General features: G+C 64.0%; 3 protein-coding genes across 16 annotated transcripts; 1 reads left to right on the plus strand and 2 right to left on the minus strand.

Annotated features, from left to right (window-relative positions):
- Positions 1-164: 164 nt before the first annotated feature.
- On the minus strand, positions 165-5,602 carry LCK (LCK proto-oncogene, Src family tyrosine kinase). 12 transcript variants are annotated; one of them, XM_072355185.1, is made up of 13 exons: positions 5,486-5,602; positions 3,625-3,731; positions 3,435-3,513; positions 3,275-3,365; positions 3,088-3,186; positions 2,897-3,000; positions 2,664-2,813; positions 2,287-2,439; positions 1,880-2,059; positions 1,716-1,792; positions 1,475-1,628; positions 1,081-1,212; positions 165-820 (listed from the first exon to the last, which is right to left on the minus strand). In XM_072355185.1, exons 2-13 carry the CDS (start codon positions 3,724-3,726, stop codon positions 618-620), a joined length of 1,524 nt encoding a protein of 507 aa, XP_072211286.1. In that variant the 5' UTR covers positions 3,727-3,731; positions 5,486-5,602; the 3' UTR covers positions 165-617. The 12 variants fall into 12 exon arrangements, with proteins under 12 accessions (XP_072211286.1, XP_072211284.1, XP_072211283.1 ...); XM_072355183.1 differs by having other exon boundaries at positions 3,435-3,516; XM_072355182.1 differs by having other exon boundaries at positions 3,275-3,516.
- FAM167B (family with sequence similarity 167 member B) lies at positions 5,489-8,675 on the minus strand. 2 transcript variants are annotated; one of them, XM_072355214.1, is made up of 2 exons: positions 7,938-8,675; positions 5,489-7,513 (listed from the first exon to the last, which is right to left on the minus strand). In XM_072355214.1, the coding sequence occupies exons 1-2, from the start codon at positions 8,217-8,219 to the stop codon at positions 7,253-7,255; spliced, it is 543 nt and encodes a 180-aa protein (XP_072211315.1). In that variant the 5' UTR covers positions 8,220-8,675; the 3' UTR covers positions 5,489-7,252. The 2 variants fall into 2 exon arrangements, with proteins under 2 accessions (XP_072211315.1, XP_072211314.1); XM_072355213.1 differs by having other exon boundaries at positions 5,492-7,516; positions 7,938-8,672.
- Positions 8,676-8,952: 277 nt separating this feature from the next.
- Positions 8,953-13,318, plus strand: LOC140261591 (myotubularin-related protein 9-like). 2 transcript variants are annotated; one of them, XM_072355186.1, is made up of 12 exons: positions 8,962-9,297; positions 9,405-9,608; positions 9,761-9,820; positions 10,062-10,170; positions 10,385-10,510; positions 10,623-10,796; positions 10,875-11,092; positions 11,196-11,357; positions 11,438-11,579; positions 11,658-11,878; positions 12,030-12,181; positions 12,297-13,318. In XM_072355186.1, exons 2-12 carry the CDS (start codon positions 9,412-9,414, stop codon positions 12,458-12,460), a joined length of 1,725 nt encoding a protein of 574 aa, XP_072211287.1. In that variant the 5' UTR covers positions 8,962-9,297; positions 9,405-9,411; the 3' UTR covers positions 12,461-13,318. The 2 variants fall into 2 exon arrangements, with proteins under 2 accessions (XP_072211288.1, XP_072211287.1); XM_072355187.1 differs by lacking the exon at positions 9,761-9,820 and having other exon boundaries at positions 8,953-9,297.
- Positions 13,319-13,420: the final 102 nt, after the last annotated feature.

A 13,420-nucleotide genomic window follows, 5' to 3' on the forward strand; every position in this document is an offset into this window, starting at 1 on the left:
AATGAGGAGTCGAGGCGGCGGCGCGGCGGAGCCAGCAGGCTAGGCGGCGCGGCGGGATGCACCACCGCGGGGCGCGGGGCCAGGTGGGCGGGGCGGAACCATTCTGCGCGGAGGGGGGAGCAGGTGGGGCCGAACCATTCCCGACCGGGTGGGGGGGCACGGCGCGGGGCGGTGAGCGCCTGGCGGTGGCAGCAGCCGGGCCTGGAGCCCACGGCGGGCAGAGCCAAGGGAATGCGGCCCAGCCGAGTACCGGAGTGGCAGCAGGGAGAGCCCGGTCGGCAGCGACCCCAACCCCGTGGGCCTCAGGCCTCCATCTGAGGGGCACCACGGGTCCTGCCTGAGGCCCTGCCTGAGCCACCAGGGGCCCGAGGCCTGTGCTGCAGCCCGGCCCAGGCCGCGAGGGGCTGCCCCACAATGGGGGCTCCGTGCTGTGCGGGGCTGCAAGGCAAGGAGGGGACATCATGGGCACGGCAATGTGACACGGCCACAGCGCACTCAGCCTGTCACCGCTCAGGGCAAAGCTCAGTGGGACGCACAAATCTCCACTGCCGGGCCGTGCTCAATGGAGGCTCGTGCAGTCGGGGGGTCCCAGCGTGCCCCCAGCACGGCGCGGGGCCTCACGGCTGCTGCTGGTATTGCCCCTCGGTGGCGGTGAAGAAGTCCTCCAGCACGCTCTTCATGTACTCGAAGGTGGGCCGCTCCTCGGGCTGCTCCTTCCAGCACTGCCGCATCAGTTCGTACAGCTCCCGCGGGCAGTTGTCTGGCTGTGGCATGCGGTAACCGCGCTCCAGGTTCTGGATCACCTCGGGGTTGGTCATCCCTGCAAGGGGACAGTGTGAGCGGCGCTGAATCTGCATCAGCCTGTCTTGCAGGGAGCACGTGACCTTTGTGAACCTCTGAGCCCCCCCCCACGGTGGGTTTTGGGCCTGGCTGGCCACGTGCAATGAGAAGAGCTCGGAACCGTTGCAGGCAGTGGGGCCAGGCGGAGCCGTGTGCGTGCAGGAGTGCATGCACACATGGCGGGTGTGCGCCTGCGTGTGTGCGAGCCCCGCTGCCCTGCAGCTGCTGGGAAATCCTGACCTGGATACGGGATCCGGCCGTAGGTAACGATCTCGGTGAGCAGGATGCCGAAGGACCAGACGTCAGACTTGATGGTGAACGTGCCGTAATTAATGGCCTCCGGTGCCGTCCACTTAATGGGGAATTTTGCCCCTGAAAAACAGCAGGGGGGGGGAAGAATGAGCATTACGGGACATCCCTCTGTTGGACCTGATGTGGCAGCACAGCCAGCCTTTGTCCTGCTGCACGCTGGGAAGGAGCCGGGTTTGGCGCAGTTGCCTGTTCCTGCTGCGGCCACCAGGTAGGGCTGTGAGCCCCCAGCAGCAGGGCCGGGTGGCTCTGGCAGCCCCCCCGAGGCTGGGGGCAGTGATGTGGGGCGGATGGGGCACGCAGGCTGGCAGCAGGCTGGGCGCACCTTCCCGTGCTGTGTACTCATTGTCCTCAATGAGACGAGCCAGCCCAAAGTCAGCGATTTTGCAGCACAGAGCCTCCGACACAAGGATGTTGGCAGCCCGCAGGTCACGGTGGATGTAGTTCTTGGCTTCGATGAAGGCCATTCCTTCAGCAATCTGCAGGTCAAAATAACCATCACAATCACCATTAGGTGGAGCAGCGAAAGCCCTGGCAGCCCCCCGCCGTGTCCCTGTGCCCCTCACCTGTGCAGCCATGTCCAGCAGTTTGTTGATGCTGAGCTTGATGCCCTCTGAGGTCTTGAGGAAGTCCACCAGGCTGCCTGCAGTGAAGGCAGCAAGTCTCAGAGGTTGTCCTAGAGGTATTCTCTAGCCTGAGTGACTCAGTTATCCTACCCGGGTGTCCTCACCCTTCTCCATGTACTCTGTGATGATGTAGATGGGCTCCTTGGTCACCACGGCGTAGAGCCGCACCAGCCGCGGGTGCTGCAGGTTCTTCATCAGGTTGGCCTCTGCCAGGAAGGCGCTGGGGGACATGCTGCCCTGCTTCAGGTTCTTGATGGCTACTTTGGTGTGGCCATTGTAGAAGCCTACGGGGAGATGGGGCAGCGTGTGATGGAAGAGAAGGACCCACAGTGAGCACGTATGGAGGCAGGCGGCAGTAACGTGGTGGGGTGGTGGAGGAAGCAGGGGAGGGGTCTAAAACTGCACGAGGAAGATCCTTGTATAAAGCCAAAGTTGCACAGGACTTGTGCTGGACCCGAGGATGCCGCAGTGCCCTCACAGGAGGCAGCACCCCGCTTTCACCCTGACTCACCCATCCAGACTTCTCCGAACTGCCCGGCTCCCAGCTTCTCCACCAGCTTCAGTGACTCTCGTGGCACCTCCCACTCGTCCTGCCACCACGGCTTCTGCGGCTTCTGCGTCCTGCAGGGCTTGCCGAGGCGGGTGCACAGCCCATCCGAGCTTTCTGCAGCACGGGGGAGGCAGAGCCCGTGTCAGTGTGCGTGGGGAGCCCGGCATGAACTGCACCTGGGTGCAGGTAGCGGGGTGTCCTCCTCCTCCCACCCCATCCCACCCCACCCCATCCCACCCCATCACACCTCATCCCATCCCATCCCATCCCATCCCATCCCACCCCATCCCATCCCCACATCCACCCTGCAGGCAGCACTGGCTGCAGACAGCACGTACTCGAGTAATACTCCACCAGCTCGTGCAGGCTGCTGAAGGTGACCCGTGGAGAGATGTAGTACCCCCCGTTGTCCATGTTGCGAATCTTGTAGTGCTTCACTGTCTCGCCCTGGTTCTGGTCGAAGTCCCTCACTGACAGTGAGTAGGAGCCTGGGGAAGGTGCACGGGGTTGCTGGGGTCCCGGCTCTCCTCACACTGCAGTGCAGGAGGAGCTGCTGGGCTGGCAGTGATACCTTTGGAGGTCTCGCTCTCCCGGATGAGGAAGGAGCCGTGCGTGTTTCCTGATGCCAGCAGCTGCCGCTCCGCATCCTTGCGGCTGAGGTTCTTGAAGAACCACCTGAGGACAAGGGCAGGGTGAGATGGGGGCTCTCATATCTCCCTGCTGCTCTGGCCCGGCTCCATGCAGCCCCTCGGCCCCACTCACGGCTCTGGCTCCAGGCTGTTCACCATGGCCACGAAGTTGTGGGGGATCAAACCCTCCTGACCCGTGGTGAGCGACTGCGCCTTCCACCACTCCCCGCTCCTGCAAGGACACAGCCCTGTGAGCCCCTCTGAGCCCGGCCCCCTGGCTGGGGGACAAGGGAACATGGGGACAGTTGGAGCTCACTCACTCTTCCAGGACGCGCAGCTTCTCGCCCTGCTTAAGTCCCAGGTCCCCATCATGGGTGGGTTCATAGTCATACAGGGCCACCACGAGCTTGTCTGGGCAGAGCACAGTGTTGGGATGGAGGTGGCCATGGGGTACACCCAGCGGCCCCCCCCGTGCTGTACCTTGCAGTGGGGAGCATGGCGGAGACATGGCCTCGTAGGACACCAGGGGATCCCGCACCTCAGAGCCATTGCGGATGAGCTGCTGTGAGGGAGCAGGGGGGTCCCATGAATGCAGGCCCCGCGTCCCCTCGTGCCACCAAGGGCTTGGCCATCCCACACCACCCCGACTGTCCTGTGGCTGCCCCCTCACCTGGCGCTTGCTGTCGGGGTCAATGGGGTAGTTGCAGTGCTCACAGATGTCGATGTTCTCAATCCAGTCCTCATCATAGTCCGAGCTGCAGCAGCAGCCCATGGTGGCTATGGAGAGTAGTGAGAAAAGCCTTCATCCCCCCCCGGCCCCATCATCCCCATCCCCACATTTACCCATCTCATCTCTGCAGCCATTCATTCATCCCATTTACCACATCCATCCATCCCATCCCTGCATCCGTCTCTCCTACTTGCCCCATCACACAGCCCTTCCTGCACACTCTGCAGGGTATCCCCTGACTCCGTCACCAGCCATATTTCCTCTTGCCTTTGTCCTGGCACAGCAGGTGATGAGTGCCAGACACCCACCTCAAGCACCAGCCCTGGTGCCACGAGTGGATGGAGGGAGCCTTCTTTGCACTGCTTGACTCTCACCTTCCCACAGAAGCTGTCGGAGCCCCGGTGCAGTGACACACGCAAGCAGTGGCCCACAGCCCTGGAAAATGCTTTTCTGCAGAATCCCCACACCCACGCCACCAGGATTCGTCCCCACGCAGGTACAACCCCAACCCGTGTCCCCAGCCGGTGCTGGCAGTGCCCCGCGCAGTTTCTGCCTTGCTGCCAGTGATTATCTCTACATCGGTGTCACTCTTTTCTCCTCTGTCACCTTCATCTCAGGGGGGATGTGGTGTCCCTGGGTGCCACCAGATCCCTCAGTCACTGAGCACACCCTGAACCCATGCACAGGAACTGGGAGCACCCCACGCTCATCACCCCACAGTGGAGACGGCAGCGCAATGGCAGGGCCGCCCTCCTGCTGTGCCCAGGGCGCCACCTCGGAGTGCCCACAACACTGCGGCAGATGGGAGAGGAGGCTGTGGGGAGGGGAGGGCAGCTGGGCCCCCTGCACCATGATTCAGGCCCCGCTGCCCCCTTCTGCCCACTCTGCTTTGAGAACAGTCCTGGAGCAGCTCCACCACGGCCCTGGGGACAAAGCTCAGAGCTGAGCACAAACCCAAGCCCATGGACACGGAGCCCCCATGCTCCACCACAGCAGAGGGACCTGGGAGGTGTTTTTTCCTCTCTGCGAGAAGCCGAGGTGCAGAGGGAGGTGCTGCTATTGTGTCTTTTTCTCTGATGTACTCAAGCCACAGCATAATTTCCACTGAGCAACCGTTCCACCTGCTCAGTGCGAGGGCCGCGCTGCGTCGGGGCGTTTGAAGTCAGGTTTTGTGACTGCATCTGTGCAAACGAATTTCTGCACGAAGGCTGCATGCAAACAGTGCACACACATCCCGCAGTGTCCCCACTGCCCCAGTGCACGGCCGTCACTTGCTCTCGCTGCTCTGCAGGCCCTTCCGTGTGAGCAGCTCTGGCTGATGGTGGTTGGTCAGCGTGAGCGGGGCTGAGGTTGGGCTGACCCCGTTCCTGTCCCCATGTGATCCCGCTGGATGCTGTGCAGAGCCAGCAGGGCAGAGCCGCCCCACGCCGCCATCACGGCACGGAGATGTCTGCACCAAAACTGCACCGAAACCGGACACACCTCAGTGCTTGAAACCATCCGTGATGGGATGCTGATGGACCGGCACCGAACTGCTGCTCTCATCCCCAGGTGGGCCAGGGCCTGGCACAGTTCTCCCGCTTTGCCTTACAAACAGGGACTGGCTGCCCTGACATCAGAGTGGCTGCTATCCCCTGGCATGGGGAGCTCCCATCCGTGCCTCCCAGCTGCCCAAGTGCCATCACTCCCAGCCCCGCTGCAGTGAGCCCCCACTCCCACCCATCTGCAGAGCACCATCAGTGAGCACAACGTGCACCTGCCCAGCACCGCTTGCTGCAGAGCTCCATCCCGACTCCGTTACCTGTGGGCAGCACAACGAGGACCAGCTCTCTCAGACTCCCATGGCCGCGCAGCAGTGATGGTCCCTTCTCACGTCCTCCCCATGGCCGCGGGCTCACGCTGACCCCTGGCAGTGCAGCTGAGCCCCCCACACTCGGGTGCGCTCCCCACCGCCGCCGTTCTCTCTTGCTCGCCGCCTGCCCCGGTTTCCTGCCTCCTGAGCAAACTCTAGAGGAGCTGCTTCGCAGCTCGCGCACAACCGCAAGCACTGGTGACAAACCCCGAGGCTTCCTGCCATCCCCAGCTGGGCTGTGTGTCGGGGTCCTGCTCCAGGTGCCCTCGGCCCTGGGATCGGGTGGGTTTGGGGGCACCGAGCCCCTTGGTTGGGGTGGAGTGGGGGTACACAATAGGCCACATGGTGTGGGGGGGCAGTGATGGGTGCGATGCTGTCACCCAAAAGGCTGCAGAGCCCCCCGGTCCCTTTAAAGCCCCCCAGTCCCTTTAAAGCCCCCCGGTCCCTTTAGAGCCTCCTTCCCAAAGCTCAGTGCTGTGGGATCACAGTGGCAACTCCGGTTGTGCCGTACCCCCACCAGACCCTGCTGGGCCGTGAGACACCTCCTGCACCCACAGCCCCACTTTGGCCATCACCATCACGCCCCCCAAGCCTCAGTCCCCCAAGAGCTGCACTGACAGCTGAAATGGGGACAGACCGGAGGGGACGCCTCGTGCCCAGGCTGTGCCACGCCGCCAGCCCTGGGTTTTCAGAGACAGCTCTGAGCAGAGCAACCACAACGCTATTGTCTTGGCTTCCACCATCAAAGGCAAAGCCGCAGGTTCCCACCAGCTGCTTTGCAGCAGTGCAGGCAGAACCACCGAGCTGTGCCGGGGGGCACCGAGCGCTGCAGCCACCTTTATGGGGACATTCCTCAGCCCCACACCCAGCGCGTTACCCAGCACCGTGGGTGCCCCTGGGCAAGGGCTCACTGCCAGCCCTGCCATGTGCTGCTGCCTCAGGAGCTCGTGCAGCTCTCCCTGTTTCCTCCTGGTACCCAGATGGTCCCTTGAGCCAAACCACCACTTCCTGGGTCAGCCCGTATCACCCCGGGGCAGCGTTTGCAAAATGTGTGCTATCACATGCTAAGAGTGGCAGCTCCTTTGGCAAAGGGCTTGGTGTGAACAGGGGAGGGGCTATAAATGGAAAAGCAAAGCCCTGCAGCAAGGACAGCCACAGGCAGAGCCCACAGCGCCTGGGGTGGCCATGGGGTAACACAGGGCTGCCCAGCACTGAGCGCAGCCCCCAGCACCTCCAGGCCCCACGACAGGCAGCTGTTGGCAATGAGCACTTCCTGCAGCACTGCAGCCCCAACACCCATCGCAGCTGGGTGCATGGGGAGGGGCTGGCAGGGGGGTCCTCACAGCAGAGACCCTTTTTCCCCAGTGTGGATCCATCCCAAAGCAGAAACCATTGAGAAAACCAGCCCACGGGGCAGCGTTGGGAGCGGGTCCCCTCCTGGCACCCCAAGGGGTTGGCAGCGCCGTGCTGTGCGCAGCAGGAAGTGCTCCTTCTCACCATCGCCTGCTTTTATTCCTCCTCCGAGCGCTGCTCCCCACATCCTCCCTGCGGCCGCCCCCCACCGCACACAGCACATCCACGGGTGGCACGTCTCCAGTAGCACAAACAAGATGGAGCTCAGCCCTGAGCCAGGTGTCCCTGCAGTGCTTTGGGGCACCTATGAGCCTCTCTCAACCCCCGGCTGCACCCATGGGTGCCCGCAGGGCCCCGCTGCACTCAGCAGAGGGAGAAGCGCCGGGAGTTGATGTTCATGCGGGTGACACCGATGTGCCTGAGCGGCATGGAGAGCAGGAAGGCGGCCTTGGGGGGGATGGTGCAGAGCAGATCCGAGTCCTCCTCGCAGCCCTCGAGGCCGAAGGTGGCGTCGTCCAGCATCTCCTTGTGCCGGTGACAGACCTGCTCCACCTTCAGCCAGTTCAGCTGTGCCCGCAGGCGCATCAGCTGCTGTGCCAGGCGTTGATCCGCAGCCTGCAGCTCCTGCTGTGGGGGAATGGAGCTGTGGGCAGCCGGCAGGGGCTCAGCGCCCGCAGGGCTGCTGTAACAGCACGGCTTGGTGACAAAGCCTCGGGGAATCAGGAATACACGGTGCTGGGATCAGCGCAGAGCCCACGTGTGCAGCGCAGTCTGGGCACAGGGACTGGGATCTGCCCGGGTAGGTTTGCACCCGTGAGGCTGTTGCTGTCTGCACAAAGCAGCAGGGAGGGGTGACAAGTGCAGAGCCACAACCCGCAGCGCTGGGCAGGGCAGGAGGGCAGAGCTGCAGCACCGGGCAAAACCCCACAGACAGTGGCTGTGCTTGGTGCAGGAGCAGGGCCGTGAGCTGCAGCAGGAGCAGCCCCGGCGGCTGCTTTGTGGGGTCAGGCACCACCCCTCCGTGCCCCTCACCCCCAGCATTACTCACCAGCTCCGTCCTGAGCCACTCCAGAGCCTCCTCCATACCAGGGAAGCCACAGATGCTGCCGTCCTGCTCAGCCCTGGGCTGCCCTGAGGTCCCCTTCGCCCCCCATGGGGTCGGCCTGCCCCAGGGCTGCCCCCGCACCCGCGCCTCCCACTCCAGGTATGAAGGGCGGCGGGTCTGCAGCTTCAGTTTGGCCGTCAGCGCCTTGACCCCAGCCAGGCTCTCCTCACCTGCAGCCGGCTCCTCTGCGCCCAGCTCAGAGAACGTCACCTGGCCCAGGGCCATGGCTGCAGCCCAGACCCCAAACGGTCCCAAATCTCCAACTGCAGCTCCCAGAGCCCAGCACACCCAGCAGGACGAGGAGCAGCCACTGCAGCTGCGCCCAGTGCCGCCTATTTATCTACCCCCGGAACAATAAAGGTTGGGGATAATTATAACGGGCAGGAACTTGGCTAATCCAAAGGCGTGCAAAGAAGTTGCTTTTTGTTGTTGTTGTTTTGTCCCTTTTCTTTCCTATTTGAGCACCGCTGTCTCCGGTTGGGAAGCGGCTCCTCGTCCTCCCGGAGGAAGCGCGGGGAGGACGCGGCGATGCGGTGCCGGGCAGAGCCCTCCCGCTCCGCTGCGTGACACACCGACTTCCCGTCCGGGCCCGGGGCCGCTAAAAAAGGGCGAAGGAAGGGAAGCGAGCAGCTCCACGTGCCGACGGGGCGGGGTGCGGGGCCGCGCGGTGGCCGTGGGCGCCGGGCAGCTGCGGGACAGCTGTGCGCTGCGGGGCCTTAAGGTGGGTGCGGCGGTCCGGCGGGCAGAGTTCGGCCCGGAGCCCCTCGACCCCCGCAGCCGTCACCTGACCCCACACGGCCCCGCTTCCTCCCGTTGCGGGGCTGCAAACCCGCGTGCACCCCCGGTGCGACCCCTCCCCTCGTCCCCTTACTCCCCCGCCCCGCATCCACCGGCGGGTCCACCTTAACCCCCCCCCCGCGGCTCCGTTCCTGCGCAGCCGCGCACCCCGCGTGTCCCCCGTGTGCACCCCGGCCGTCACCCCCGGAGCAGTGGATCCATGGGCGGGTGTTGGGGTTGTTGGGGTGCACTGTGCGAGCCGATCGCCGCCCCCTCCTCCTCCTCCTCCCTTCTTCCTCCTCTTTCTCCCCTCTTCCTCCTCCTCCTCCCGCCCCGCAGAGCGGAGCCGATGTGAGGCGGCAGCCGGCCCAACTCCCCCCAGGTGCCCCCCAACCCGCGCCGGGCTCAGCGTCCCTGCACCCACAGCCCCCCGAGGGTCTCTGCCTCAGTTTCCCCACTGCGGTGACAGCAGCGCCGGGGAGGAAACCAGCGCAGCTCTGCAGGGAGGAAGCGGCATCGGCTTTAGGTGACGATACGAACGGGACGGGGGAGGCTGCACTGCGGGGACGGACGGGAGGGTGGGGGGATTCCAGCCGGGTTGTGCCGCTCAGGATTTCCCCTTTCTCCCTCCAGCACCGCCATGGAGTTCTCCGAGCTGATCAAAACGGCCACGGTGGAGAGCGTGCTGCTGTCGTGCGCGGGGCAGCCGGCGGTGAAGGGCACCCTGTGCATCACCAGCCACCACCTGCTGCTCTCCTCCTGCCCCGGCGGCGACGGGCAGCCCAGCGCCGTGGAGCTCTGGCTGCTCATCCGCAACGTGGACGCCGTGGAGAAGAGGTCGGTCCTTTCGCACCCTGTGCCCCCTCTTTGTCCCGTCCTGGATGGGGGTGATTCCCGGCCGCCCTCCCGGCACCGCAGAGCCTCCTCTCTCCTCTTCCCCGTGGCCTGCGGCAGTGGCCATTGACCTCCTCTTCTCCTCCGTGCCCCAGAGTGCAGAATGTAGGCTGGTATCAGCCCCCCCACAGCAGCGGCTCCCCGCGGGACAACAGGTTTGGCTTTAGGTGCTCTCGGCTCCTCCAGCTTGCCCGGCAGTGCCCGGCCTCACGCAGCTCCGTGGGGCAAGGCTGGCTGCTCAGAGGGGAGCTGGTGGGAGTCACAGCTTCAGGCACAGCGGGATCCACCGGGAGCCCCGCTCAGTGCTGTGCCCTTCTCAGCCCCCCCAGGCAGGGGGCAGCTCTGTGCTGTCTGCACGTGCAGCCCCTCCTGCCCTGACCCCGCTGCCCTCCCCAGGCTGGCCGGCTCCTCCGGCACCATCACGCTGCGCTGCAAGGACCTGAAGGTGCTGCAGCTGGAGATCCCGGGCATGGAGGAGTGCCTGAACATCGCCAGCTCCATCGAGGTGAGCCGTGCCGGGCTGCAAAGGGTTGGCAGGAGCAGGTGGCTGCCCACGGTGTTTGCTCTGGGTCTGCCATTAACGTGGGTAAACACTCAGCTGCTGGAGCTGTGTTTGCATGGGGCACCCGCGCTGCCAGGCCTTGCAGGAGGGAACACGGATAGGGTTTGCAGGGAGGACATTGCCAGCCTTCCCCCAGCTCTGCTGTGCTGTGCTGCAGGCCCTCTCCTCGGTGGACTCTGTGATGATGATGTACCCCTTCTTCCACCGGCCCCAGAGCCTGCGGCTGGAGGAGGGGTGGCCGCTGCTCTCCATGGAGCAGCACTTCCAGCACATTGCCACGCAGGTTGGCCTTGGGGGGAGGGGGGGTGTCACATCCCACCCTTAAGGAGAGGGAAGGGGTGACTGGATTGGTCCTTTACTCCTGGCTGGGGGTCCCACCTTCACATCACCCCCAGACCAACCAGTGGCGGCTGAGTGACGTGAACCAGGACTTCTCCATCTGCCCCACGTACCCTCCTGCCGTCATCGTGCCGGCGGCTGTGAGTGAAGAGACCCTGCGGAGGGCGGCCCGGTTCCGGCAGGGCGGGCGCTTCCCCGTCCTCAGCTACTACCACACCAGGAACGGCACCGTGAGTCCACATCCCCCCCCCTTCCCTCTCCTCCCACCCCCATGCCCGCTGGTGATGCCCGCAGCCCCCTCCCCACAGGTGATGCTCCGCAGCGGGCAGCCGCTGACCGGCCCCAACCGCAAGCGCTGCCCAGAGGATGAGATGCTGCTGGGGTCGGTGCTGGATGAGGGCGAGCGGGGCTTCATCATCGACACGCGCTCAGCACAGGCGGCCAAACAGGCACGGATGACGGGGGGGGGCACGGAGCCCAAATCCTCGTACCCGCAGTGGAAGAGGCTGCATCGGCCACTGGAGCGGTGAGGGCTGCGCTGAACTTCTCAGCTCCAGCCCACAAAAGCACAGAGAGCCACAGAGAGCCCCTCACCAGGCTGCCTCCCCTTCTCCTCCTTCCCTCCCCAGAGGCCGCCCGCTGCAGGAGAGCTTCATCAAGCTGGTGGAGGCCTGCAATGATGCTTCGCTGGGCATGGACCGCTGGCTGGGCCGGCTGGAGAGCTGCCGCTGGCTGAGCCACGTGAAGGCAGCCCTCAGTACAGCCTGCGTGGCTGCACAGTGCCTGGACAGGTAGGGGGCCCAGCATCCTGCCCCTCCCCCCGAGATCAGTGCACAGGGTGCAGCTGGCAGCGCCTTGGCTGTGCCTGCAGGGAGGAGAGCAGCGTGCTGGTGCACGGGGCAGAGGGCACAGACACCACGCTGCTGGTGACAGCGCTGGCACAGGTGATCCTGGAGCCAGGCTGCCGCACACTGAAGGGCTTCCAGGGGCTGCTGGAGAGGGAGTGGATCCAGGTGAGGGGCAGCAGGAGCTGAGGTGGGGGGTCCTGTGGTCCCCTGCAGCCCCGTTACCGCTACCATGGGGTCCTGCAGGCTGGCCATCCCTTCCATCTGCGCTGTGCCCACTCTGCCTACTCACACGCTCGGCTGAAGCAGGAGGCTCCACTCTTCCTCCTCTTCCTGGACTGCGTGTGGCAGCTGAGCCGGCAGTTCCCCTTCTCGCTGGAGTTCAGTGAGGGGCTGCTCCTCACCCTCTTCGACAACGCCTACGCCTCCGACTACGGCACTTTCCTCTGCAACAATGAGAAGGAGAGGCAAGTGGCTGGGACGTGGGGACAGCAGTGCCCCGTGAGCAACGTCATTGTGCCCCAGAGCAGACCCTGACCCACAGGCACAGACCCCTCCTGGGTCAGTCACCATCCCGGGTCAGTGCCGGGACTGAAGCACATCTCGGTTCTCCTGTAGGTGTTTGTGCAAAGTGAAGGAGAGCACGCACTCCCTCTGGGCCTGGCTGGACCAGCCCGAGGAGAGGAAGAAATACCTGAACCCCCTCTACTCACCCAACCCACTGGTCATCTGGCCCTCGGTGGAGCCCCAGAGCATCCAGCTGTGGCAGGGTACGGCGGGTGCAACCCTCAGGCTTTCCCAACCCATCTGGGTTGCACGCAGTAGCTCTGCTTGTCGCTCCTGCAGCAGCACACGGCCCAGGTGACGCAGCCCCTTGTCCCCTAGGCTTGTTCTTCCGCTGGATCCGCTCATCCCAGTACCTGGATGAGGCGTGGGCAGAGATATGGCGGTTGGTGGAGGGCAGCAACACAGCTGTCAAGGCGAGCACGGAGAACAGGCTGAGCCACTCACTGTCTGACCCCACTGCCCGGATGGAGAATGAAAGATGAGCAGCAGCACGAGCACCACGTCCTGGAGATCATCCCCAGCACCAGGGGCTCGTGCTCCAAGGCAACGCAGTGCTGCAGCTCTGCAGGAAGCGCCGTGCAGGACACACACCCTGCAGAGCCCAGAGGAGCCTGCGAGCACCAGAACTGTAGGGACATCCCTGGGAACAGGGGACAGACTCAACTGAGCTTCCTGTCAGCCACGCAGCCTGAGCACATCCCAGTAAAGTGATCTCCCTCTGCTCCTACTTTCCATGTGTGTTCTCTGGTCAGAGCTGGGCTGTTCTTGCTCTGCAGTAGGATTGCAGCAGCTCTCATACCTGGACCCGGCAGCAGGACATCCACGTGCCCGGCAGCTCTTGCTGCAGTGTATCTGGCTCGTGGGCCCTGCCCTGTGCCCAAGGTACGGTTGGCACAGCAAAATCTAAGCAGCAGGACACACTCAGCTCACACCAGCCTCTCCATAAAGTGCACACTGGCTGCAGGTTGTTACGTCAGTTGCTCCAAGCTGGAAGCCAGCCTGGGAGATCTGCCCTTGAACCCAGTTTCAAGGAAGGAAAGGGACAGAAACCAGCCCTCCAGCCAGGCAGCCAGCAAGACAGAGGGATGGGGTCTGGAAGGATGAGGATTTGCAACACAACCCTCCCTCCTAGTGCAGGAAATAACTGTTCCGTGAGGAAAGTTGGCTCAGGGTCAGTCCAGCCAATAAACAAAGCACTCGAACGGGGCGCGTGTCATCTGGAAAACAATGACTGGCAACTTCCAGGCTGTTTGCACATCCAGCACTGCTACGTCTGCACTTCAACAACAGCTGCACCTCAGCACTGGGAAGGAGTTAACGTGTGCATGAGGACAGAGGCACAGGGAGCACCAGCACTGCAGTCTGCTGCCAGCTGGAGAGCAAGACACTGCCAACAGAGCAGGGGAAGCAAACAGCCATGTTAATGTTGTCCCAGAGCAAAA

Source organism: Excalfactoria chinensis, chromosome 22, assembly GCF_039878825.1.
Source record: "Excalfactoria chinensis isolate bCotChi1 chromosome 22, bCotChi1.hap2, whole genome shotgun sequence".
Lineage (NCBI taxonomy): Eukaryota > Metazoa > Chordata > Aves > Galliformes > Phasianidae > Excalfactoria > Excalfactoria chinensis.